This window comes from Aotus nancymaae, unplaced genomic scaffold (assembly GCF_030222135.1).
Source record: "Aotus nancymaae isolate 86718 unplaced genomic scaffold, 86718_ANA_hifiasm-v0.15.2.pri h1tg000006l, whole genome shotgun sequence".
In the NCBI taxonomy this organism is placed as follows: domain Eukaryota; kingdom Metazoa; phylum Chordata; class Mammalia; order Primates; family Aotidae; genus Aotus; species Aotus nancymaae.
Window position 1 is genome coordinate 63799718 of NW_026988417.1, and position 25591 is coordinate 63825308.

At 36.1% G+C, this 25591-nt stretch overlaps 1 protein-coding gene across 2 annotated transcripts; it reads left to right on the top strand.

The window, feature by feature from the left end:
* Nucleotides 1-10415: 10415 nt before the first annotated feature.
* OPRPN (opiorphin prepropeptide) lies at nucleotides 10416-24809 on the top strand. Of its 2 annotated transcripts, XM_012464445.2 has the most exons (4): nucleotides 10416-10516; nucleotides 12085-12150; nucleotides 12326-12381; nucleotides 23990-24809. In XM_012464445.2, exons 2-4 carry the CDS (start codon nucleotides 12100-12102, stop codon nucleotides 24264-24266), a joined length of 384 nt encoding a protein of 127 aa, XP_012319868.1. In that variant the 5' UTR covers nucleotides 10416-10516; nucleotides 12085-12099; the 3' UTR covers nucleotides 24267-24809. The 2 variants fall into 2 exon arrangements, with proteins under 2 accessions (XP_012319868.1, XP_012319867.1); XM_012464444.2 differs by lacking the exon at nucleotides 12326-12381.
* Nucleotides 24810-25591: the final 782 nt, after the last annotated feature.

Sequence of the window (25591 nt, forward strand, 5' to 3'; positions counted from 1 at the left end):
TTTTTTTTTGAGACGGAGTTTCGCTCTTGTTACCCAGGCTGGAGTGCAATGGCGCGATCTCGGCTCACCGCAACCTCCGCCTCCTGGGTTCAGGCAATTCTCCTGCCTCAGCCTCTTGAGTAGCTGGGATTACAGGCACGCGCCACCATGCCCAGCTAATTTTTTTTTTTGTATTAGTAGAGACGGGGTTTCACCGTGTTGACCAGGATGGTCTTGATCTCTTGACCTCGTGATCCACCCGCCTCGGCCTCCCAAAGTGCTGGGATTACAGGCTTGAGCCACCATGCCCGGCAATTTATTTCATTTTCAACTAACCCAGGACTTCAAAGTTTTCATTCACTATATACTTGCCATAACTCAAACAACTTCAGTGAGCTTCTGGGATTGAGTAACACTATTTGCTAATATCTCAATCCTCTAAATTCTGAAATTTTATATCATGTTTCTCTACAAAAACTGAGATATATAGAAAAAAAATGTGATTTTTGTGTTTTCTAAATGTAGAATACAACATTGCTTACCAAATATTTTTCACTTATTTGATCCTATACCTCTCTCATTACCCTACAATAAATTGCCCAGATATTTGTTTTCTGAAATATCCAACTCATCTCATTCAGTAGTCAATTTTGAAAATACCATCCAAGTATCTGCTGCCTTCAAGAGACTCACCTAACACATTAAGGACTCTCAAAATTTTAAGATAAAGGGGTGGCAAAAGACATTCCATGCAAATGGACACCAAAAACGAGCAGGGACAAAACAAACTTTAAAGCAACGCAGTTAAAAAAGACAAAGGGGTAAATTTTATAATGATAAAAGGTGTTGTCACAAGAAAGTAATACAATTCTAAATATCTATGCACCTAATACTAGAGCTCCCAAATTTAGAAAACAATTGCTATTAGACCTAAGAAATGACATTGAGAGCAATGCAATAGTACTAGGGGACTTCAATACTCCACTGACAGCACTACTCAGGTTGTCATTGAGACAGAAAGTCAACAAAAAAAAATAGTGGATTTAACCTATACTCTAGAATAAATGGACTTACCACCAGATAGAGAACATTTTACCCAACAACTGCAGAATATACATTCTATTCATCAGTGCATGGAACATTCTCCAAGATAGACCATATGATCAGCCACAAAACAAGTCTCAATAAATTTAAGAAAATTGAAATTATATCAAGTTCTCTCTCTCTCTCTCTCTCTCTTTCTCTCTCTCTCTCTCTCTCTCTCTCTCTCTCTCTCTCTCTCTCTGGTGAGGATTTGCCATTTATTCAAGCTCTTCTCTAGAAAATGAAAGGAAATCCACATGTTACTTTTTGAAGAGTATATATGTATATGAACATTTTAGAAGTGTTACTTACAAATAATTTACTAAAATTCTAGTCTTTCTGATTCTCTGCATTCACATTGGGCTACCCTGAATTTTCTAATTTAACATTAGGTATTCACATGGTAAGTTAAGTTTTTTTTGTTTCCTTGCTTAGTTTTTTCCTTTTTTTTGTAGCTATATTTTTTTATTGTACTTTAGGTTCTGGAGTACATATGCAGATCATGCAGAATTGTTGCATAGGTACATACATGGCAATGTGATCTGCTGCCTTCATCCCCCCATCATCTATATCTGGCATTTCTCCCCATGTTATCCCTCCCCAACCTCCCTACTCCCTGCTGTCCCTCCCCCTATGAGATAAATAGCTGCTTAGGGCATAAAAGAGCTAGATGAAATGAATTGGAACTGATATGACCAATGGAGCCATAGCAAGGAATTTATTCTCCACCACAGATAAGAAATAGTTTTGATGAAATTAAGTAGCATAGGATTAGATGATATTGGATGGAATGAGATTAATAGAATGGGATGGAACAACAGAGTGCATTGTGCTTCATACCCCTTGTTCTGACAAACACATTCACCTTTATGCATACTTGGCCATGTTGTTTAATGTATTTCTTAACTGCTATTCATAATAATAAAAATTTAAAATCTTTTTTTGAGAAAGAATGTCACTTTAATGATCTACCATTGACCCTATGCTGAATGAAGACAGAAAGGTTAAAGAGAGCTGATGGATCTGGAGAAAGTCACGAGGTCAATGAATTGGTGTTTCCAGTGGGAAGAGTTAAATTTGTAAACTTGAAGGAGAGCCAGTTGTCATTGTGGAATGAGATGTATGAATGAGTGATTTAAAATTAGGATATGTTAGTGTAATAGCAATCCAAAGTGTGACTGCAGCAGTGAATAGCTGAAATATAGAAAAGTCACTGGAGATGAGAAAATACAAAATTAGAGAAGCTAGGGATTGGATGAAACATCTAGTGGAAACAGACACATAGATCGATGGAACAGAATGGAGAACCCAGAAATAAAGCCATGCACCTAAAACCATCTGATCTTTGACAAAGTCAACAAAAGCAAGCGACAATGAAGGGAGCCCCTAATCAATAAATGATGCTGACATAACTGCCTAGCCACGTGAATAAGAATGAAAGTGGACCCCTACCTTTCACCATATACAAAATTTAACTCAAGATGAATTAAAGACTTAAATTTAAGGATAAATACTAAAACTATAAGAATCCTAGAAGAAAGTCTAAGAAAGACCATTCTGGACATTTGCCTTGGCAAAGAATTTATGACTATGCCCTTAAAAGCATTTGCAGAAAAAACAAAAGTTGACACGTGGGACCTAATTAATCTAAAGAGCCTCTGTACAGCAACAGAAACTAACAACAAAGTAGATGAAAAACCTATAGAATGGAAGAAAATATTCTTAAACTACACATCTAATGATTTACTATCCAAAATCTATGAGGAATTTAAACAATTAAGCAAGAAACACAAATAACCCCATGTTCATGCAAAAGACATGAACAGACACTTCTCAAAAGAAGACATACAAGTGGCCAAAAAACATATGAAAAATGTTCTACATCACTCATCATCAGAGAAATGCAAATAAAAACTGGAATGAGACACCATCTCACACCAGTCAGAATGGCTATTATCAAAAAATCGAAAAACAACAGGTGCTGGCAAGGTTGCAGAGGAAAGGGAACATTTACACACTGTTGGTGGAAGTGTAAATTATTTCAATCATTATGGAAAGCAGTGTGGTGATTCCTCAAAGAGCTAAAAACAGAATTATCATTATTATGTATATACCCACAGGAAAATGAATTATTCTAACAGGAAGACATGCATCTGTATGTACATTGTAGCACAATTCACAATAGCAAAGACATGGAATCAACCTAAATGTGCATCAACAGTGGATTGGATAAGGAAAATGTGCTACATATAAACCATAGAACACTAGGCAGCCACAAAAACAGAACAAAATCATGTCCTTTGCAGCAAAATAAATGCAGGCCATTATCCTAAGTGAATTAACACAGGAACAGAAAACCAAATATTGCATATTCTCACTTATAAGTGAGAGTTAAACATTGAGTACAATGAACATAAAGATGGGAGCAACAGACACTGGGAACTATTAGAGCGGAGAGGGAGTGAGAGGAGGTAAGAGATGAAAATCTACCTATTGGGTACTGTGCTCAGTACCTGGATGCTGGAATCATTCATACTCCACCCTCAGCATCATGCAATATACCCAGGCAACAAACTTGCATATGTACTCCATGAACCTAAAATGAAAGCTGAAATAAAAAGAAGGAGAAGAAAAATTTAAGTCACCCAGGATGACTTCAAGCAAATAACAATATAACTGACAAATGAAATGAGAAGAGGTGGTGGCATGAGCAGAAGTCAGAGAGTAGAACTGAATGGAATTGCCCTCAAAGGAGCATGTGTTACATTGGAGGTGAAGAAGAAATATTGCCAACTATGAAATTTTAGCTTTTGTTTTCAGCACTCTAACTTTGAGGGAGTAACAGAAGAAATCACATTTACAAATGACATATTGTTAGACTGGCCATAGCATTCCCATAGAAATATCCCTCTACTCTGAGCCTCTAGCACAGTCATGACTTATCAACTATATCAGATTTCATGCAATCAATATATCATTAAAGTTTCTCTGAACTGAGGTTTTCCAACCACATTCAAACTTGTTTCTCATGACCATATACATTCCAGGTTCAGAATGGCTGGGACATAGGAAGCTGTGCCTAAAGTTTACCAATTGTTCAGCAAGCTATTGTTAAGTGTGCTGTATTATTACCAATTCTGTATATTAGTAAATGCTAAATAAACTTGGTATGTGATGAATCCTTTGTCTAGTGCGTTTGGGCATCATCCTGAGCCCTAGACCACGGCTGCTAGTGGAGTCAATGGGTGTTGCAGCCATTAGTCACTGCATCAGTTACGATGCTGTCAGGAGGCAGCAGTAATGCCAGTTATTGTTTTTGTTTTTGTTTTTTGAGATGGAGTCTCACTCTTGTTTCCCAGGCTGGAGTGCAGTTGTGCAATCACTGCTCACTGCAACCTCAGCCTCCCAGGCTCAAGCAATTCTCCTGCCTCAGCCTCCCAAGTAGCTGGGATTACAGGTGCCACCACCACACCTGGCTATTTTTTGTATTTTCAGTAGAGATGATGTTTAACCTTGTTGGCCAGGCTGGTCTTCAACTCCTGATTTCAGGTGATCCACCCGCCTCAGCCTCCCAAAGTACTGGTATTACAGGCATGAGCCACTGTGCCTGGCCTATTTTTAAAAGAATTTAATATCAAATATCATTAACTAGGCATTAAAAATTGTTAACTGGGTAACTGAAAAGGCAAAATGAGAACACTAGAGGTACTTCATGGAGGTAGCAACTACAGAAAGAAGATAAGACTTCTAGGGCTGAGGAAAGAAAGGTAATGTTTGAAATTATTGAAATGTAGAAGCTTGTAGGAGCAGTCCCACAGTATGAAGAGCAAACCTATGAAAAAGTAGAACTTCTCGTCTTGTGCTGATCTCTCTACATGTAAAGGAATGGTCCTTTTGGTCTAAGACCTAGTCCAGTAGGGAAGAATGCAGGAAGGTTGGTCCTGGAATCTCAGAGGATTTAATGAGGCTGTTTTTGTAGGTGTTGGAAAAACAACAAACTGAGTTCAACCCTGACCAAGGTTCCTTTCCTAATGGCTTGACTCAAACCTTCATTCCTGAAGTATCTGAATCCTCATCACCCATCCGTTTTCTTGGTTGTAGTAGTGTCCCCTTAATTTTCACTTTTGAACATGAACATACTAAATGGTGCCCCAGAGAAACTCTTGAATTCCAGACAGTCCTCTCTGTTCCTCTTTTTTAGCAGCAATCCAATTTCCTGCTTGACAATCAGGACCAATCCTGCTAACCAGTAAAGTAACTCTTATTTATTTTTGTTCTGTAACATGAGGAGACCAAAATGTCCTATATCTTCGCTTATGAACCAAGACCTCCAAACTAGCATAACTCAAAGTTACAAAGACAGAAAGCAAAGATTCTGTGAGTAGGTTATTAATTGTAATAATTAGAAGAGACTTAATTTCTGTTTCCATAAATTCTGGCCCTGGGAGAGCTGGATGCATATGTTGGTCACTGATTGAAAGTATGTACTGCATCCTATAACATAGAACCTCATTCTTGCAGAGTATATACTCTCAAATGGCATCATAAAGTCTTCAGTAGGTCATTAGACTGTTTTATTAGACTAGGTGATTCTATTTGATGGGGTATGTGGTAAGAAGAATGAACCTCATATACATGAGCTCATAATCACATTCTTTTGCTGTGAAATGAGTTTCTTGACCAGAAAGATGTCATGATAAATAATTCTATTCACCAACAGCAGTGAGACTACTTCAGGAACTTGAATTTCCTTGACAAAAGCTAATTGTTGCTTTAAGTATTGTTCTAGAAAATATCTAGTCAAGATCTTTTAAAGCCAGGTGTTAATTAAAATTTCTCTTGCATAACAGTTTTTATTTTGAAAAGAAATGCGCTTTCCCCTGCTTTGGAAACTAATCCTTTGTTGACTCTGAGTCATGCGGAAATTATTTTAATTTTGACAATGTTCATTCTTAAGTCCTTCATGTCCAATGATCCATTACAACAACAAATCACACCTTGTACTTAAAACAGTTGTCTGAAAATACACTGGGCATCAAAACAATTTACAACACCAAGCAGTATAATAATTAAAAAAAAAGAAGTTGTTCATCTTTTTCACAAAATGAGCATGTTACTAGAGAAGGTAACAATTCAGGAAGTATTAAATATTAACTTAAGGGATTTCCTGAGTCACAGAACTGTACAGAAACAAAATTGTCTAAAACATAATCAGCATGTTAACAAAGCAGACAAGAGTTCTAATTGTCAACTTGTCATTGACAAAGACAGAAGAAAATAAAACCATGTACTTTAAGATCAATTCCAACTTAATTCCCCATTCGCCACGTTTTTTTTTAATTTTTTTTTTTTTTGTACTTCAGGTTCTGAGGTACATGTGCAAATCATGCAGGATTGTTGCATAGGTACACGGCAAGGTGGTTTGCTGCCTCCATCCCCCATCACCTATATCTGGCATTTCTTCCCATGTTATTCCTCCCCAACCTCCCCATCCCCACTGTCCCTCTCTTAGCCCCCCAACAGACCCCAGTGTGCAATGCTCCCCTCCCTGTGCTCATGTGTTCTCTTTGTTTGACACCTGCCTATGAGTGAGAACATGCAGTATTTGGTTTTCTGTTTTTGTGTCAGTTTGCTGAGAATGATGGTTTCCAGGTTCATCCATGTCCCTACAAAGATCATGAACTCATCTTTTTTTATGGCTGTGTAGTAGACCAAGGTGTATATGTGTCACATTTTCTTTGTCCAGTCTATCATTTATGGGCATTTGGGTTGGCTCCAGGTCTGTACTATTGTAAATAGTGCCACAATGAACATACATGTGCATGTGTCTTTATAACAGAATGATTTATAGTCCTTTGGGTATAAACGCAGTAATGGGATTGCTGGGTCAAATGGAATTTCTATTTCTAGGTCCTTGAGGAATCACCACACTGTCTTCCACAATGGTTGAACTAATTTACATTCCCACCAACAGTGTAAAAGTGTTCCTTTTATTCCACCTCCTCTCCACCATCTGTTGTCTCCTGATTTTTTAACGATCACCATTCTAACTGACGTGAGATGGTATCTCTCAATGTGATTTTGATTTGCATTTCTCTGATGATCAATGATGATGAGCTTTTTTTCACATTTGTTGGCCTCATAAATGTCTTCTTTTGAAAGTGTCTGTTCATATCTTTTGCCCACTTTTGAATAGGTTTGTTTTTTTCTTGTAAATCTGCTGTAGTTCTTTGCAGATTCTCGATATTAGGTCTTTGTCAGATGGGTAGATTGCAAAAACTTTTTCCCATTCTGTTGGTTGCTGGTTCACTCTAATGATTGCTTCTTTTGCTGTGCAGAAACTCCTAAGTTTACTTAGATCCCATTTGTCTATTTTGGGTTTTGTCGCCATGCTTTTGGTGTTTTAGTCATGAAGTCCTTGTCTATGCCTATGTCCTGAATGGTATTGCCTAGGTTTTCTTCTAGGATTTTATGGTGTTAGATTTTATATTCAAATTTTTAATCCATCTGAAGTTAATTTTAGTGTAGGGTGTAAGGAAGAGCTCCAGTTTCAGCTTTCTGCAGATGGCTAGCCAGTTTTCCCAACACCATTTATTAAACAGGGAATCCTTTCCCTATTGCTTGTTTTTGTCAGGTTTCTCAAAGATCAGATGGTTGCAGATACATGAAATTTCTTCCGAGGCCTCTGTTCTGTTCCGTTGGTCTATATCTCTGTTTTGGTATCAGTACCATGCTGTTCTGATTACAGTATCTTGCAGTATAGTTTAAAGTCAGGTAGCATGATGCTTCCAGCTTTGTTCTTTTTGCTTAGGATTGCCTTGGTTATTCGGGCTCTCTTTCATCAAAAGCTTTTAAGTCATCTATAAATTTAAATATGTTTTATCCTTTTACTAGAGATTCATCAAACTCAGAATATTTTAAAAATTGCATGACAAAGGAAGACATTCCCACTGAAAGGCTAACACTTACTAATAACATGGGTCACAATTTTCTATGTTCTATTTATTTAATCTTCAGAACAATATCAAGAAGTAGAAGTAGTACTATCTTACTTTGTAAATGACAATGCTGAGACATCATTGGATTAAATAGCTGGTCATATAAAACACAGCTAATAGGAGAGGATTTGGTATTTCACTTCAGGCTACCTGACTTGAATGCTATACACAATCACTAAACTACCCTATAACAAAAGACTTTTACATTTGCTTGACTAGAGCTGACAGAAAACATATGTTTTACATAATAAACCAGTACGGCCACATGTGTAACTTTACAATATATCCTAAAAAGTACTTATATATAATGCAATCTGATACTCACTTCTATTCTGCTCTATCCATCCTCTAAATTCTGTTTGCTACTTCTAAATAGATTTCATGTATTACTGATGAGTTGCATTCAAGCATCAAGAAGTGCTACTATTAAAAATATATTAATTATTTCACTCATTCAAATAATTGGATTTGAGAGACAAAAACAGCTTAAGGAAGGGGCAAAATTCAAGCTCTCTAATGTGGTAAATTTAAGGTCAATTCCTATCTCAGCTATTTTAGTGAATTTTAGCAAGTTACTTAACTCCTCTCTAATTTATTATCTTATTAGTAATCCGACAATAATGACATAAATTGCAAGGGGTTGTTGTGAGCATTAGGAAAGCTAATTTACATAAAGTAAATAGCACACAGTCTAGGACATGGTAATGACTCAATAAATTGTGGCTATTAGAAAATAAAGCATAACATCTTCTAGCATATGAAAATTTCCTCTCAACTAAATAGATTTTATTTCATATGAGTAAATTTCTCAGTACCTGCATTCATCTTATACACAAAATTGTCTGATTCACTATATCCTTTTGCCATAAATGTAAAATAAATTGTTTAATGTTCCCATACCTCCCATCTTTGGTAGGCTAGTGTACATTATATTCATCCTTCTGATTTAGAATGGTGATAACACCATATACTTACAGAAAACAACATATGATGGAGAATTTATTATCCATTAAGCAGTCCAGGTATTCATTATTAGCTTCAGAAAAAGGTATTAAGTAATTTCTATATATTTAATATTTTAAGTAGCTCAAATGCATGGTACAGTATCTTTAAATAAAATTACACATCTAGGAAAGAAATATGAAATTGAAAATAAGAAACTATAAGGATTCTACTTCGAATTATTTCCCACCACTAGATATCTCCTGTCATTTTCAAAATTAAGACAAAGAATTTATTTCAACTGCCTCCTTTTTCCATTCTTCAAATTCCTTCTTCCCAAATGAGCTTCTTCCCAAATAAACCAACTCTATATTATATATATATATATATATATATGAAGTATTAGATATTAACCTAAAGGATTTCCTGAGTCATAGAAGGGTACAGAAACAAAACTGTCTAAAACATAATCAGCATGCTGATGATAATGTGTCTATATATATGTATCAGAACTGATACATATATAAGTATATACAGTAAGATATCAGAACTGATACATATATGTATATATAGTATGATATCAGAACTGAAACATATATATATATGTATAGACATATTAAATGTATAGACACATTAAAACTTCAGAATCTATAGCCTTTAACAGCAGTGGTTCCCAAACAAAGCTTCATTTTGCAGTAACTTGGGGAGTTTTTAAATTCTTATGCTCCTTTGCACCAATATGAATGCAGGTGGAAGCCATTATCCTAAGCAAATGATTGCAAGGACAGAAAACCAAACACTGAAAGTTCTCATTTATAAATGGGAGCTAAACATTGAGTACACATGAACACAAAGAAGGGAGCAATAGACACCGGGGCCTACTTGATGGTATAGAGTAGGAGGAGGGTACTGTGCTCACTACCTGGGTGATGAAATAATTTGTACAACTAACCCCAGCAACACACAAATTGCCCATGTAACAAACCTACACAGGTGCCCCTGAACCTAAAATAAAAGTTGGAAGGAAAAACTTAACATAAATAAAATTAATAAAATATCTTAAACAAAAAAAATTATTTTGCCTATCTTCCTGCCCCATAACTTTTGATAAATTGGTCGGGGTAAGGTCTGAGAATTGGAATTTTTTTAAAAGTTTCCCAGATAATTGTGATGTGCAGCCAAGTTTAAAAACTACCGTACTCCAGCATTCTGTGTGCTGCCCCAGGGCCTGCTAGAACAGTGATTGGATCACAGTTCTATAGATGAAGCTGCCAAACTGGCAACTGCAACTATTATTTCTTTGTTTCAGTAAAGAACATCAATACAGAACTTTTACCCTCTCTCAACCTTTCTCTTAACTCCAATAAAAATCCAGACAGAGGTATTTAAGAAGAAAGGCCTTCTATCAAAGTTCTTTCTCTTCTTGGACTTTTAAATAGTGACTACCTAAATTGAGTATCTGGCAAGAGTAAGATTAAGCAGTAGTTTGTTCCAAAGAAGAATCTTCTACCAAGGTAGGTTTTTAGAAATATAAATGTAAGAACTTTCACTTTGGACCTCTAGCTTTTGCTCACATTCTCAAGAATATCATCCTCAAGGCTTTTAATGGAAATAGCTATGCTACCTAAAAATCTCAGATGTGGGTTTTTGTTTTTTGTTTTCTTTTGTTTTTGTTTTTGTTTTGAGACAGAGTCTTGCTCTGTCGCCCAGGCTGGAGTGCAGTGGTGTGATCTCTGCTCACTGCAACCTCTACCTCCTGGGTTCAAGCAATTCTTGTGCCTCAGCCTCCCAAGTAGTTGGGACTACAGGCACATGCCACCAAACCCAGCTAACTTTTTGAATTTTTAGTAGAGACGGGTTTTCACCGTGTTAGCCAGGATGGTCTTGATCTTTTGACCTCATGATCTGCCTGCCTTGGCCTGTCAAAGTGCTGGGATTACAAGTGTGAGCCACTGTACCTGGCCTCAGATGTGTTTAAAAAAAAAAAAATCGTTGTCAGTGGTAAAGATTGTCAAGCCTTAAAATTCCTGAAAAAGTGTCAAGAGCATTCACATTGATTAGTTGCACAATTATCCAGTTGTGAAATTATCCAATTTCACAATCTATTGACTTTTTCCACTGCTATATCTTATGGTTTCTAAAGTCAATTATGAGTAGAAGAGTCTTAAAAAGATATATAAGATGGATTTGCATTTCTGTTGTTCTTGTTTGAATCGGGTTTCTTACGTATTGCTAAACTGCTTTTATGAAAACATATTATAAAAAGCCATTTTAAAGGATAGACACATGCACATAAACTGTAGGATCTGTTGACCTGTCTTATGTCATTTCAAGGCTAATGCAAATGACAGATATCACATGGACCCCAGGACAATCTGTCAGCCTATGTGCTTGAATTTTGCCTTCCCAGAACACAGAGAGCCATGTATTTATTGTATTTTGTTGAAAATTGTAAACAAATTAAGGACAAAAACTTTTTTTTTCTAACTCACACACTGATAGACAATAATTGACTTTTTGAATAACTTGGAAAAAATCATATCAAGGCAATAATACCTCAGTAGAGTGATGTTAAAGAAAAAATACACATTACAGTTTTTTTGCTTGAGACAGATCTAATAATAATAACACAATAATTGTATTAAGAAGTTATTTTTTGCAATAGTCCTGTCACATTAACAATATTTAGGTCACAAATCTATAGAAATCTATAAGTTTTGACTAATTTTAAGTAAATATACTAAAAGTATACCTAATTAGTTATGTTCCAAAGTAGTCACCACTAAAGGTAACAAGGAATTTACAAAAACGCTTTAATTTTAAAATGTACTTTCAATATTTATCGGAAAATTACCTTTCATAAAGCACCACCATTTTTTATTTTGAAAAATCACAAACATGACATTATTGCTGTGCATCTATGCTGAGTCCTTTCCCCAAAACATCAAACACACTTTAAAGGTTATGTTGGTCTTTCTTCAACGTATTACATAACAAGTGTTAAAATGCTTTAAATTTGTTATTCTGAAAAACACTATTGATTGATTTGACTAACCATGGACAATCTTTGGCCTGTTTTTAGGAGCAACTTTAAAGAATGAAATTAACTTTTCTCTTGGGCCTGTTGGCTCTTACTTCATGTTTCATGGTAAGTTCCCTCAATTCTAAAGGTTCTTGTTGTATTTCTTGTTAATCATGACTTCAAAGAAAGTTTTGATACCAACAATTTTGTCCTGTATGTAAAAATTCAGCATCAAGCTGTTGATCATTATAGACTTGTTCTTACTTTCCTTTTCCTTTTTCATATATGACTAACCATCTAGTCGGTGGTTGCTAAGCATGAAGGTACAGGGGACTGCAGGAAGAAGGCACAGGACAGGTCGTATCTGGGAGAACTAGCTCTTATCTAGAAACATCTCTTCCTTTTTATTTCTTTTTCAAAAGAACTACCATCAAATTGTCAGAAAAATATAATTTAAGCTTACTAAATGTTTTGAAGCTGTAGGAAATGAGAAAGTATATAGTTGGACCTTCATGATAAATTTTCTACAAAGACAACATGATATATCAATGCAAGGATTGCTGATTGTACAACAGTTTTTTTTATTGAAATATTTGTAAAAACTAAAACCAAAAAGCCTTTACAATGTCTCAAAATGCATTGGTTATGGCTAAAATATTCCTTTTTAACACACTGGAAAGTAAGTGCTACTCACTTGGGAAAACAATAAAAACAGAAAAAGAAAAGTCACTCTCTCAAGAAGTACTCACACTAATTCAAACTTTTGAAAAGCATTTGTTAAAGCTCTATAGGAGATCCAAAAATATATAATGCAAAGTAACAAGTGATAAGTGCCATAGCCAAAAACATCACTAGCATAATATGAATTTCAGAGTAAGATCAGTTTCCCAAGTAAATGTTGGGGTTGGGTAGGCTTGACAGAAGACAAAGAGCTCTGTTTGTCTCATTTCTTAATAATTCCTGACAATCCACTGTGTGTTGGGCCTAGTGGTGCTGACACAGAAATACCAAAGTTGAATTCCAAATTGGGATGTTTTTCATAGTATAGTACCTACCTAAGAGAAACTATTTCTGAATCAGTCTACATTACACAGTGAACAAATAAATGTCAACAGACGCTAGCAATGGCACAAGCAGATAAAGTAGCATTATTGTTCTAAAACATTTAGTGACATTTAATGACATTTGTATAAATATCATTAGTGATATTTAATGACATTTGTATTGTTCTGAAGCATTTAGTGATATTTAATGACATTTGTATAAAAATTCTGAGGTTGAAATAGAAGAGTATTGCACTCCATGAGATACCTATATCAGAAACATCTGATTTCACTTATTAAAAATGGTCATTTCCAATCCCTATCTCAGACCTGAGGAAAAAAAATAGATGATCGTGGGGCCTGGAAACCTGCATTCTAGAATATTCTTACTCATGCTGAAGTCTGAGACTACTTGAATAAATTTTCTTGAAATTTACTTCTCAAGTTCAGTATTTCATACTGAGAATAGGCAACTTCTGAAGAGCTTTACATAAAACATCCATCTTGAGGATTCATATGAATTAATGGCATATTTTTATTCCAGAAGCCTGAATTGCAAGACAAATGCAACTTAAATTCTTCTCTACCTTGAAAGAGTATATAATACCATTTATATAAGAGGCAGATGATTCCATGTCCTGAAGAAAGTTAGTTTAATACATAAATTTTCTCATTAGAATTAAATATTATTGGATATAAGAAAACAAGAATCATAGGACATAATTTTTTAATGTCACTCTAGCAAAAATTTTTGCTCTATTCATTGCCTCATGAGTTGTTCAATCTTAACAACAATCTTAGGTGTTAGCTTAAATAAAGAAACTTTATTGTACTTAGCATCTAGAACTTTCAATACATCAGATTATTTCTATGAGGTAGGGACTAGTTAGGAGTTAAATTAAAAATAACAGTTCATATTTATATATTTACAATGTACTATGGAGCACAGTTTTACCCCCAAACCTCACAAAAACACAGAAAATATTTGAGATGCACCTTTATATAGCACAGAGCTGAACATGAGACAAAACCTCTGTAAGTGTTATGGGAACGCAACAATGAGTGAATGAGCCTTTGTGTAGCTGACGCCAAGGAATAACAAATAGGTTTCAGAGTCTTACCTGTTCATTCATGCCATTGGATAGCCTACATGAAGGATGACACAGGGATGTATTCTAGGCCAAGTGTAAGATCAAAGGTAAAGCATCTCATGATTGACAAGAATGTCTGCCATGCTCACAAGATGGATAAGGACAGCATTTTTGCCAACACCTGCCATCCCTAACAAGAGAAGCCTTTGTTTGCAGCACAGTCTGTTCACTAAACTGCTATGGTTAAACTGTCAGTCGCAGTTTCTAATCCCTAAGAATAGAAAATAGATAGAAGTTTTTAAAAAGTAAAATAAGATTAAAAAGGGAGTATAAATAAAATACTTTACAGAGGGGCTATTATAAAATAATTACCAAAAGTGAAGCAAAACCTTTAGCCTGAACTAAACCAATGATAAGCAATTATCAAATAACCTAAGACAGCCAGTCGTTCTCAAAATTCTACAAACTCTAAAAACTCTATCAGGGACACCAATCATCGGGATTTTGTAGAACTTCAGATGCTGATCCAGTAGGTCTGCCTGAGCCCCTAGAGTCTACATTTCTACCAAGCCCCAGGTGATACTGATGCTGATCTGCTGGTCCGCAAATAACATTGAGTAGCAAGGCCCTAGTCTACTGAGAAATCAAACAGAGAAAGATTGAGGACTTCTTCGGAGTTTGTACAAATGCTAGAGTCTGCCTCAAATGTTGTCATGGGAAAAGCCTTATGCTCCTTGCCTTGTGCAAGGAAGGAAATGGCATTCTGAAATCAAGTAAGAGAAATTTCTGCCTATCACCAAGTCTGGTAACTCATTCAACACAAAATACTTATTGAGCACTTAATATTTTCCAGGCACTATTCTAGATGTTGGATAAACAGGAGTGAACAAAACAGAAAAAATGTTCCTAACCTCATGGAGCTTATATTCTACTTGGGGAAGACAAGCCATAAACAAAATAACTGACTATGTAATGCAGAAAATTGGGAAGAAGGTTTGGGGAGGAGGTAGAACAAAGATGTGATTTAAGATAGGGTAGCCCAGTGGAAAATGACATTTGATTAAAGACCTGAAAGAGGTGAAAAAGCTAACCATGCAAGCAGAGAAAACAGGAAGTTTCAAAGACTGGAGTAGGGTACACTTGCCTAGTGTTAAGAATAAGGGGGTTAGCATGGCTGGTAGAGAGTGAGATGGGAAGAGAGTAGTACGAGGTAAGACTAGAGAGGTAGAGGAGGGTAAGGCTGCATCAGGTCTCATGGGCTTTTGCAGAGCCTTGGTTTTACTCTGAGTGATATGCAAAACTTTAGTACATGAAGTCAGTACACAACCTTAGAAAGATGCCGTCTCTTCCCACACACTCTTACTTTCCATCATCCATAATGATTCACAGGACAAAAATGAAACTTCTAAATTATCCGAACAGCATCCATAAATATTTACTTAATGTCACCTATAGAGAGTGCAAGAAGGATGCAAACACTGATAAATATGGCCTCTAACTTCAAGAAGTATATGACTCTCAGGATACAGGATAGATTGGTAAAAATAGCCAAAGCAGGATTTGACAAACTTTTTCAGAAAAGAGCCAGATAACAAATATTCTAGGCTTCTGTGGGCCTATAATAAGTGGTCAACTTGGCTGAGGTCGCTTGAAAGCAGCTACATTAAACGAATGGGCATGGCTATGTTCCAGCAAAACTTTATTTACCAAACAGCCAAATTACATTTGGCTCACAGCCTTAGTTTGCCAATTCCTGGTCTACAGAGACACTGAACAAGGCAATATGGCATATAAAAACCTGATACTTCATTTACAAAATAATCATAAAATTAACCCAACATTATTCATGAGTTTACAAAAAATATTTATGTTTCACTGAAACTGTATGCATGCAAAATACTATGCTAAATTGTCATTTTAATTATTTTTTCTAAAGAACATCATGTGGTAGATACTGTTACTTTCTCTCTTTTAAAGATGAGAAAAGTAACAGAGAGGTTACATAACTTACCCAGATTCACAAAACTTGTGAATGAGAAACAAATTTTAACTTGCCTCGATCTATTTGCCTATCTTCTGCCTTTTCTTCTATTACCTGGAATGAACTAAAATCACCCCAATGTGTTCTAAGATCAACCCCTCAACTTGTAAACTAGACCCCATCCTCTCCCCTATGCAAGAAGGTTCCTGCAATTATCCTGTAATTATCTACCCTAAATCTAAACATCCTACATCAGCAATTTTTCCTTCTCTCTATTGATTGTTCCTACTGCCACATAAATATGAGGGAATATCATCTATACGTTTGTTTTCATTCTCCAATGGCTCCCATTATGGTCTGTTTGAAAAAGCTACCTCTGCACATCTTCACTTTTCCTGCTCTGTCTTAAACTACTCCAAGCAGATCTTGCCCACATCATTTGGATTAAACTACACTTGTCAAATTGTACTCCAAACGGCCATGCGTAATGGTCAGCTTTCTGTTCCCATGATAATGACGTCTAAATTGTATTTGACATGATCAGTCTCCTACTTAAAGTCAGTTTTTTATTTTTCAAACTCCCACACAACTCCACTCTCCTGATTTTTTTTACACTTTTATGACCCCTCCTTGTTGGTCTCCTTCTCCAGACACATCTCCTCTTCCTGATCTCTAAATGTCAGAGTGTCCCAAGACACCATCCTCTTACCCTGTCTCCACCTCTAACCACAAATCCAGTTGCTCAGGCCAAAAAACGAAATCATTCTTGACTCTGTCACCTCCCAGATCCACTCCTTCAGCAAATCTTGCCCACTCTGCCTTCACACCATCATCTAAATCTGACCCTGTCTCACCATCCTCCTGCTAGCATTCTAGGCCAAGCCACCATCACTTCCTACCTGTTGGAACAATAACTGGTCTCCCTGCTTTCATTCCTGTTCCTGTAGCTTATTCTCCACACAATAACCAGAAAGATGTTTTTCCAAAGTAAATATTACCATATCACTCCTTTGTTCAAAACCTTCTAATGTTTTTCATAATACTTAGAAGGGAGGGGTACAAAGTCCTTACTCCTACCTACAAGATCCTGCTTGGACCTCCCCGCACCTTAACTCTGATTTCATCTCTAACTGACTCCCCAGGTTTCATCCAGAGTACACATTTCACTGATCCTTGAACTTACCAACCTTACCCTTATTTTAGGGTATTTGATGTGCTCTGTCTTTGTAATGCTCTCCTCTTTAATATCCACACTTTTCTTCCTGAACTTCAATTAGTCTCTTCAAGAATTTCCTCCTCAGAGAGTCCTTGTCTTGGCCACTTTGTCACTATTCATTCTCTATCCCTTATACAGTTTACTTTTATAGGATTTACCACTGTTTGAGCTCACACATCACTTTCTGTACATGCTGTCTATCACTTTTTGTTTCTTGCCTGTTTCCCCTAATTGGAATAAAATCTCCATGAAGGCAAGGACCTTTTTTAGTTTACCAGCATATGCCCAATGTTTATAACAAGTGTCCAAAAAAAAATGTTTATTTGAAGGAAAGAAGGGAAGGAAAGAGGGAAAGAAGAAGGGAAGGAAAGAGGGAAAGAGGAAGGGAAGAAAAGGAATCCATCTTTCTCAAATTCCTGAACTTAAGTAAAATACTTTCCCTTCAAAATGTGTGGCTTTCAACTCCTGGTGTTACAAGACCAAAGAAAGATAATGTTAACAAAACAGGGATAGTTTTATTTTGGACTGCTATTACCAATCCTAGGCATACCTTTTGTTGACTCATTAATCCAGCATTAAAACCACACTAATCTGCAGCTTGAGCAACAAAGCGAGACCCCTGACCTTAAAAAAAAAATTAAAAAGTTTTAAAAATTGGTTGGGCATGTGGCATATGCCTATAGTCCTAGCTACTCAGATGGCTGAGGCAGGAAGGTTACTTTAGCCCGGGAGTTTGAAGTTGCAGTGACCTGGGATTATGCCACTACACTCCAGCCTGGGTGACAGAGTGAGGCCCTGTGTCCAAACAATCAAACAAACAAACACCAATTGGGAATAGAGCCCTTGAAAACTGAAACCTGAAGTATTGTTTGTACATAAAAAAAAAATAAATTTTACATGTAATATTTTGTGAAAAACTGTATAAGATTATCAAACAATGAAATAGTACAAAAAAGTAAAAATTTATTCAATTTGCATTATAACATTGAAAAATCAGTATCATTTCATCTTAACCAAATTCTGTTCAAGAATTTATAAATAATTAACTTATTAGATATACCACAAGCTTTCTAATTATTTATATTTAGTTTAGAACACAGTTATAAATTTTGTGGAGATTTCTAATGAAAGCAGATATTTAGAGTGAAAATTCTTCATTAGATATCACTTTTAATTGGTCTCAAATACTCTCAACTAATTCTAAGATTGTATTAATAATGCATACCAGGTGAAATATTTACTCCTACTGAAGAGTTAAAGATTTAGCATTTTTAAAGCCAATTAAACCTAAAATTCCTTAATATACTTCAGAAAAGTTTTAAATCTCCCCCGATTTGTCTAATTACATTTTTCTCAATACACTAGATCCAAAACAAGAGAATAATGCCAAATACATTTCAAGACATAATGTGTACTGAAGAAATGAAATTGCCAAGGTATCAAAGGAGAAAATATAATATAAATACCACTAAAAAGAACTGCTTAAAAGGTGTCTATTCATTAAGAAGGCAACTTAATTGATGAAATTCTAGATCTTCTGCCTTCTCTCAGGAACTTGAACAAGGACAAGTTATCCAAAGCATGTTTAATAATTTGATTTAGAAGCTGGTTTTAACCATTGCTATTATTCAGATTTTGTGAGAAACTATATTAAAGATCTAACCACCAGACATTAGGCTTTAGGTAATCAACACATAAACAAGAATTAAAACATCAAAATTGGAAAACATAAATCCTGTAACTAAACAATTTAGCAGTCCTAGTACTTTTTGAATTATTTCTTCAATTCATTACTATAAAATCATGTATTTATTCACCCACTACATATGTTTAGCTCCTACTCAGTATCAAGAACAGCTCTATGTGCTAGAACACTAACAATAAACACATCAAACAAAAATCTCTGCTTTTTCTCATACATGAAAAAACTCAGAAACAGAAAGACAAATACCAATATTCTCACCTATAAGCAGAACCAAATAATGTGTACAGGGGACCATAGAGTATGGAATGATAGACCTTGGAGATTCAGAAGGGTGGGGGTGGAAAGGGGTGGATGACGAGAAGTTACTTAATGGGTACAATGTATATTATTCAGGTGATGGGTACCCTAAAAGCCCAGACATGACCACTAACCAATATATCTATGTAACAAAATTGCATTTATGCTTTTTAAATGTTTTATAAATAAATAAGTTTTAAAATATCTGCTCTCATGGAACCCATACATTATTAAATCATTTTTGATTATTTAAAACCATCAAATGTTGAAACTATAGAGAAAATACAATCAAAATTTAAATATAGGTGGGCTGCATAATAATAATATTAAAACTACCACTTATGGAGTGTTAATATATGCCAAGAAGTATATTATAAAAGTACACTATTTAATCTCTCCAGAAATCCAGTGTGACAATTATTATTCTTATCCTCTCTTAACAAATGAGAAAAATGAAACTCAAAATAGCCAGTTTTGTATTCTGTTTCCAATAAACCTATCATTTGTGAAGGTAATCAGTCCGAAATGTAGACTCCTTAAGAAGGCATTTTCATCATTTGTCTAAGATTATAAAGTTCCCCACCATTGGCCAGTGGAAGAGGGAAACTAACTAGTGAAAAATTGTGTTAAGAGAAGAGGAAAAGATAAAAATGATCAGAATGGAGATCAGAGGTCAGCTATTTGCTGTAAAGTGTAATTTCTCACATGATTTCTCCCCGTCTCTGCTTAGGGTCCAGAGAGCAACTCAGTGAAGCTCAATTTGAACTTAACTTCCATGACACTGTACCATCTGGGTTTCTTCCTGACTTTGACTATTCATCATTTTCCTTCACTAGCTGCTCAGCTTCCTCTTATCCAAGTTTCTGTCTTCAGCCATTTCTTCTTTACTACTTTCTTACCTATTGTGTTGACCCAATAGTGCTTTCCAAATCTATTTCTCCAGCTCTGAGATTTCAATATGCACCTACAAACTTCCATGACTTTTCAAACTCAAAAGGATTAACACTTAATTAATTTCTTTCCTCTTGGCCCCTATATCTTCATTAATGTTAGCAGCCATGACTTAAGATCTCAATTTCATTTAAGTCTATATTCATTTATTCAAAAACATTTACTAAGAACCTGGCCAGGCATGGTGGCTCATACCCTGTAACTCCAGTAGTTTGGGAGGCCAAGGCAGGTGGATTGCTTAAGCTTGGGAGTTCAAGACCAGCCTGGGCAACATGACAAGACCCCATCTACACCACAAATACAAAAAAAATAGCCAGCCATAGTGGTGCACTCCTGTGGTCACAGCTACTTGGGAGACTGAAGTGGAAGGATTGCCTAAGTCTAGGGGAAAAAGTTTGCAATGAGCTGAGATCACACCACTGCACTACAGCCTGGATGACACAGCAAGACCCAGTCACACAAAAAAAAATTTACTGAGAACCTCCAAGGTGCTAGAAACTGGAGATAGAATGATAAACAATACAGAGACATTTTTGTTTGAAGAAGTTAATATTTGCTACACTATAGAAAAAGTGACTATAAGTATTATAATAGAAGCGCTAAAGCAACAAAAATAGTAGACACCTAACTTACCTCTAATTCCTTACATCCTTTATTACTCACAAAGATGCCAGGCACTAAGACACTAGAGGCACAAAGCTAAAGAAGATACAATTAATTATTTCAACAGCAGCAAAACAGCACATGGCCTAAGAGTGGAGAAAAATATCAAAACAAATAATTACTATAACTGTGAAAAGAGAGTGATAAAGTTTGGTTTTGTCTCCAATAAAAGCTTTACAAAAATATAATTTTTGGCTTATTTTATATTGTATAAAGATATTTTCTGTACAATTCTTTTAATTTTCATATTAAATTACTGGAAGAGGGGAGTGAAGCCACTTAAACATTTTGAAGGAAGAGCTTGCCAGGTGAATGGAAATTAGGGCAGGAGTGAAACATTCTCAGCTAGAGGAATTTCTCTTATGAAGGCACAGGGACTACCAGAAAGAGCTCATTATGTTGATAGAGCTAGTACTAGTTCTACATGGCCAGATCGAGGACAAAGAAGTGGCAAAAGATGTGACTGGATGGTGTTATAGGAGGGTTCCTCTCATAATATTTATTCTTACATTTTTAGGGCTGCCTTAGTCTGCTGTGCCAGTTCTAATTTATATTTATTCTTGCATTGACTTCCTTTTTCCTTAAAGTAAGGAAACATGCCAGGCCAAGTTCTCAATAAATGTTTTCTTCCTTCCTTAAAAAAGGAAGTCAATGCAAGCATAAATATAAATTAGAACTGACACGGCAAAACCAGGCAGCCCTAAAGACCAGTCTCTGCTTCTCAACACATCCCTGCTTCTCTGCACTGTTCCCTCCCTGAGATGTGCTCTCTTTACTCACGGTCCCTGTCCTTATAGCTGAATCTGCACATGGCCCTTATTAATGCTCCAACTTCTGTCTGGCTCCTCTCATCTCACAATGTTCACATTTTAGTTCCTACTTCTAATAGGAGATCTCAATACTTCCTATTTCAAGTTACAAAAAGAAAGAGAATTTTATAAACCTGGCTTATTTTCCTTCTTCTAAGATCCTGTATAGCAAGTGGTTTAGAAGTCCCTGGATCAACAGCCAAGAAATAATCCAAATAAGTGTGTTTATGTTTATGTTACATGAATAAAAGGTGATAACTAAGACGGGATAGTCCCTGGGAAGGAAAAAGATGTAGATATAAAATACACAGAGGAATTTATCGTGTGACAGTCATGACTATGGCTCCCTCTGAAATGACTTGGAATTTTTGAGTCATCACTGATCCTTGTAAGAGATTCAGTTGTGTGATGGGACAGTAAGTGGGATAAAATGGAAACTGAGAAGTGGAAATAGAAAATCTAAACCAGTCTTCCTCACTATCTGGTGAGGAATGGAGAGAAGTAAGCTAGTAAAGAAAGCTTCAGGGGTACCCTAGGTTGAGAATGAGATTCTTTAATACATGAGATATCAATCAGTATTATAGACTGAAAGAATACAGCCAGGGATTAGAAAGAGAGAATAAAAGGTGATAACTAAGAGAAGAAGAAAGACCCTAGGGACAGAGAAGAGACTGGTCTTACACAGGAAGAGAGAACAGCAAGATATTTGTGAGTTTTATAGGTGTGGGACAAGAAAGTGAAGAAGTTCTCACATGTGATGGCCTAAATTATGTGAAATAGAAGGCAATATCATTTTCTGATGGGTGTAGGGGGGAGCAAGAAAGGAAGAAGTGAGGAATAGATGTTAAAAAGATAGCCTTTGAGAAAAAATGGGAGGCAATGATTTAGCAGTGCTGATGCACCAGACAAACATAGACACTATAGTTCTCTAGTGTTGCTATCTTTACAGATTGTGACATTCTCCAGCAATGTTTGTCACTATAAAAGTAGGACTATGGAAGGTAGTTTGCATAGAGTTGATCCAAAAGTTTGATGTTTCCAAAGGCAATATGGTAGAGACTTAGGAAAGAGTTGAATGTTGTAGGAGAATGACCAGAGTCTTGCACCTTCCTAAAGCTTTTGTTTCAGGAAAACTGGTCTTCTGATGGTTGCTAGAATAGAACCTATATTTTTCTTGGCCTTGTTCATTTGCTTATGATATTATTTTAATTTGGCTTCTTCCTCCTCATTTCAACTCTGTTATTTTACCCTCATTTCAAATGCTATTTTCTCTACATGGCAATTAATCCTCTCTCTTTGATCAAAATTAAAATTTCCCTCCAAATGGCTATAATTTTTTACAATATTTATCAATTATTTCTTGAGTTGCTACCATCTACAAGCTACCATGCTTGTTATCAAGAGTACAAAATCACTCAAATTTATATTGAGCCCTTACTCTACCTTAGTATGTCTAAACACTTTGCACAGATTATATATAATCCTATCTACCATTATATATGGTAAGAACTATTCCTAGAACCAGTTGAGGAGTGAGAAAACAGGCAGAGATAACCATAAGTAAGTCACCCAGCTAGCATGCAACAATGGAAGGACTGGCTCTAGGGGGTTCTAGGAATCAGACTTGAGTATCTTCATTTTAACCAACATACTGTACTAGCTCCATAGGCTTTTTGTTGTATTGCTTTGTATTGTCATTTGAGAGTTATATCTTCCACTGGATTTCAGACTCATGTTAGAAGGATCTTAAATCTGTTTCTCTTTGTCCCTAGAAAGAAGTGTTGCATATAATAGTTACACAATTAATTGTTCAGAGTCTGGAATCTCACTGAATTCTTAGAATGACATAAGAAAGAATTTTCCCAGATGCCCACTGGGGTATTTACCTCCACTTAAAACTACATTCAGAAGTGGTCTTTTCTTACACACAATCAAAATGATTTGGTCCCTCCCTAAAACCTACAGGTTAAACAGCAAGGTTACCATTTTTTGTTGTTGTTGTTTTTTCTCATTTAATATTATTCTACTTTTCTTTGATTACCCATGCATCCAGAATGAACAGGAAATTTTCTATTCCTTATTTATCTAACTTATTTTCTCAGTAAAATATATGACTTATGACTTAAAATACATAGTATATCCTAATGTTTGAACTTTAAATGATCAAATTTAGAAACTTTGTTTTTTGCTTTTGTTATTATCTCCACAGCCCAGTGAGAGTCAAAGATTCCCTGGAAGACCATATCTATCTGGCCAGCTGCCACCACCTCCACCTTACAGGCCAAGATGGGTTCCACCAAGTCCCCCACCTCCCTATGGCTCAAGACTTAATTCACCACTTTCTCTTCTCTTTGTTCGAGGGCGAGTTCCACCATCTTCTTTTTCTCAGTTTAGCCAAGCGGTCATTCTATCTCAACTCTTTCCATTGGAACCTATTGGACAACCTCGACTCTTTCCGGGTTATCCAAACCTACATTTCCCACTAAGACCTTACTATGTAGGACCTTTTAGGATATCAAAACCTCCATTTCCTCCTACTCCTTTTTATCTTGCTATTTACCTTCCCATCTCCAACCCTAAACCCCAAATAAATACCACCACCTCAGATACAACAATCACCACAAATCCGCCTGCCACGACAACAGCAACCTCCAACACATCCACAAAACGTACAATGACAGTCACCTCTTCAACAGTACCTATCTCTTCAACACCAGAGCCTGCTGCCTCCACATCAGCAGCAACCCCCACAGCACCTACTGAAAATACTACTCAAATTCTCCCCAACCCTCCTCACACTGTATTGCTCAGTGCCACTGTCCAAGTTACGACTTCCAACCAAACTACATTCAGCAGCACAATCCCTAAAAGTTTTTGGCAAAAACTTTTTGACATTTTTGGTTGAAGATGCAAGAAATGATATTTTCCAAACTGCTCTGATATCTGAGAAGAAATAAACTGCGATGATTTTGATAGAACCAACCCTGACTTAACCAGCACACCAAATAAATAAAGTATTTGAATAGTAATATGCACCTGTTGCTGTCAGTATAATGACTACCACTCTAGCCTACATTTTGTCACTTATTAACACTTGATGAGTCAGGTTACCAGAAGGAAACAGAGGCACTTTATGAGAAAAAAAAAATGAATAAAGTGTGTACTTAAAGAGAGCAGACAGGATTTTAAAAAGAATACAGGGCTATAGAGATATTCAGGGTCTCCCAGTGGAGCTGGTCAGGGGCCTGTGTTTGATGAAGCAAAAGGAACAAATAAGGAGCCCAGAGCCTGAAGAAGTTGGGACAATGAAGGAAAGGCCACCCAATAAGACCTGTTGTGCAAAGACGTGACTACTACCAGGTGTGACTACCGCTCCTCATTAGCAGTCCACTCTTCTCTGCCTAGTTCTCAATCCTGGGAGGATAATCATACAAACTCTTACATGTGGGTTTTCTTACCTGGGGGCGTTGGTTGGGTTCTGCTGATGAAATAGGTGGAGGGGAGAGGTATAAATCTTTTATATTTGGTATAAAATATTAAACTGGTACAACTGCATAGGTCCCTTGCCATGAATGGAGCTAAGCTAAGCTCCTAATAGTTACATAATTAATAGTCTCCTAAAAGTTACATGATTAATAGTTCAGAGCCTGTAGTCTCACTGAATTCTTAGAATGGAGTAAAAAATAATTTTTCCAGATAGTCCCATTAGAGTACTTACCTCCACTTGAAACAACTTTCAAAGATGGAACTACTGCCTAGTTCTTAGTTCTCTGATTTCTTAGAAGCTAAGCTCCATTTATTTCAAGGGACC

What these genes read in the sequence shown, in the direction of transcription:
- OPRPN (XM_012464444.2), top strand. Translation starts at nt 12,100, where the DNA reads ATGAAATTAACTTTTCTCTTGGGCCTGTTGGCTCTTACTTCATGTTTC. An exon ending in CTCTTACTTCATGTTTCATG is followed by an intron (nt 12,151 to 23,989) that starts GTAAGTTCCCTC and finishes TTATCTCCACAG; the next exon opens with CCCAGTGAGAGTCAAAGATT.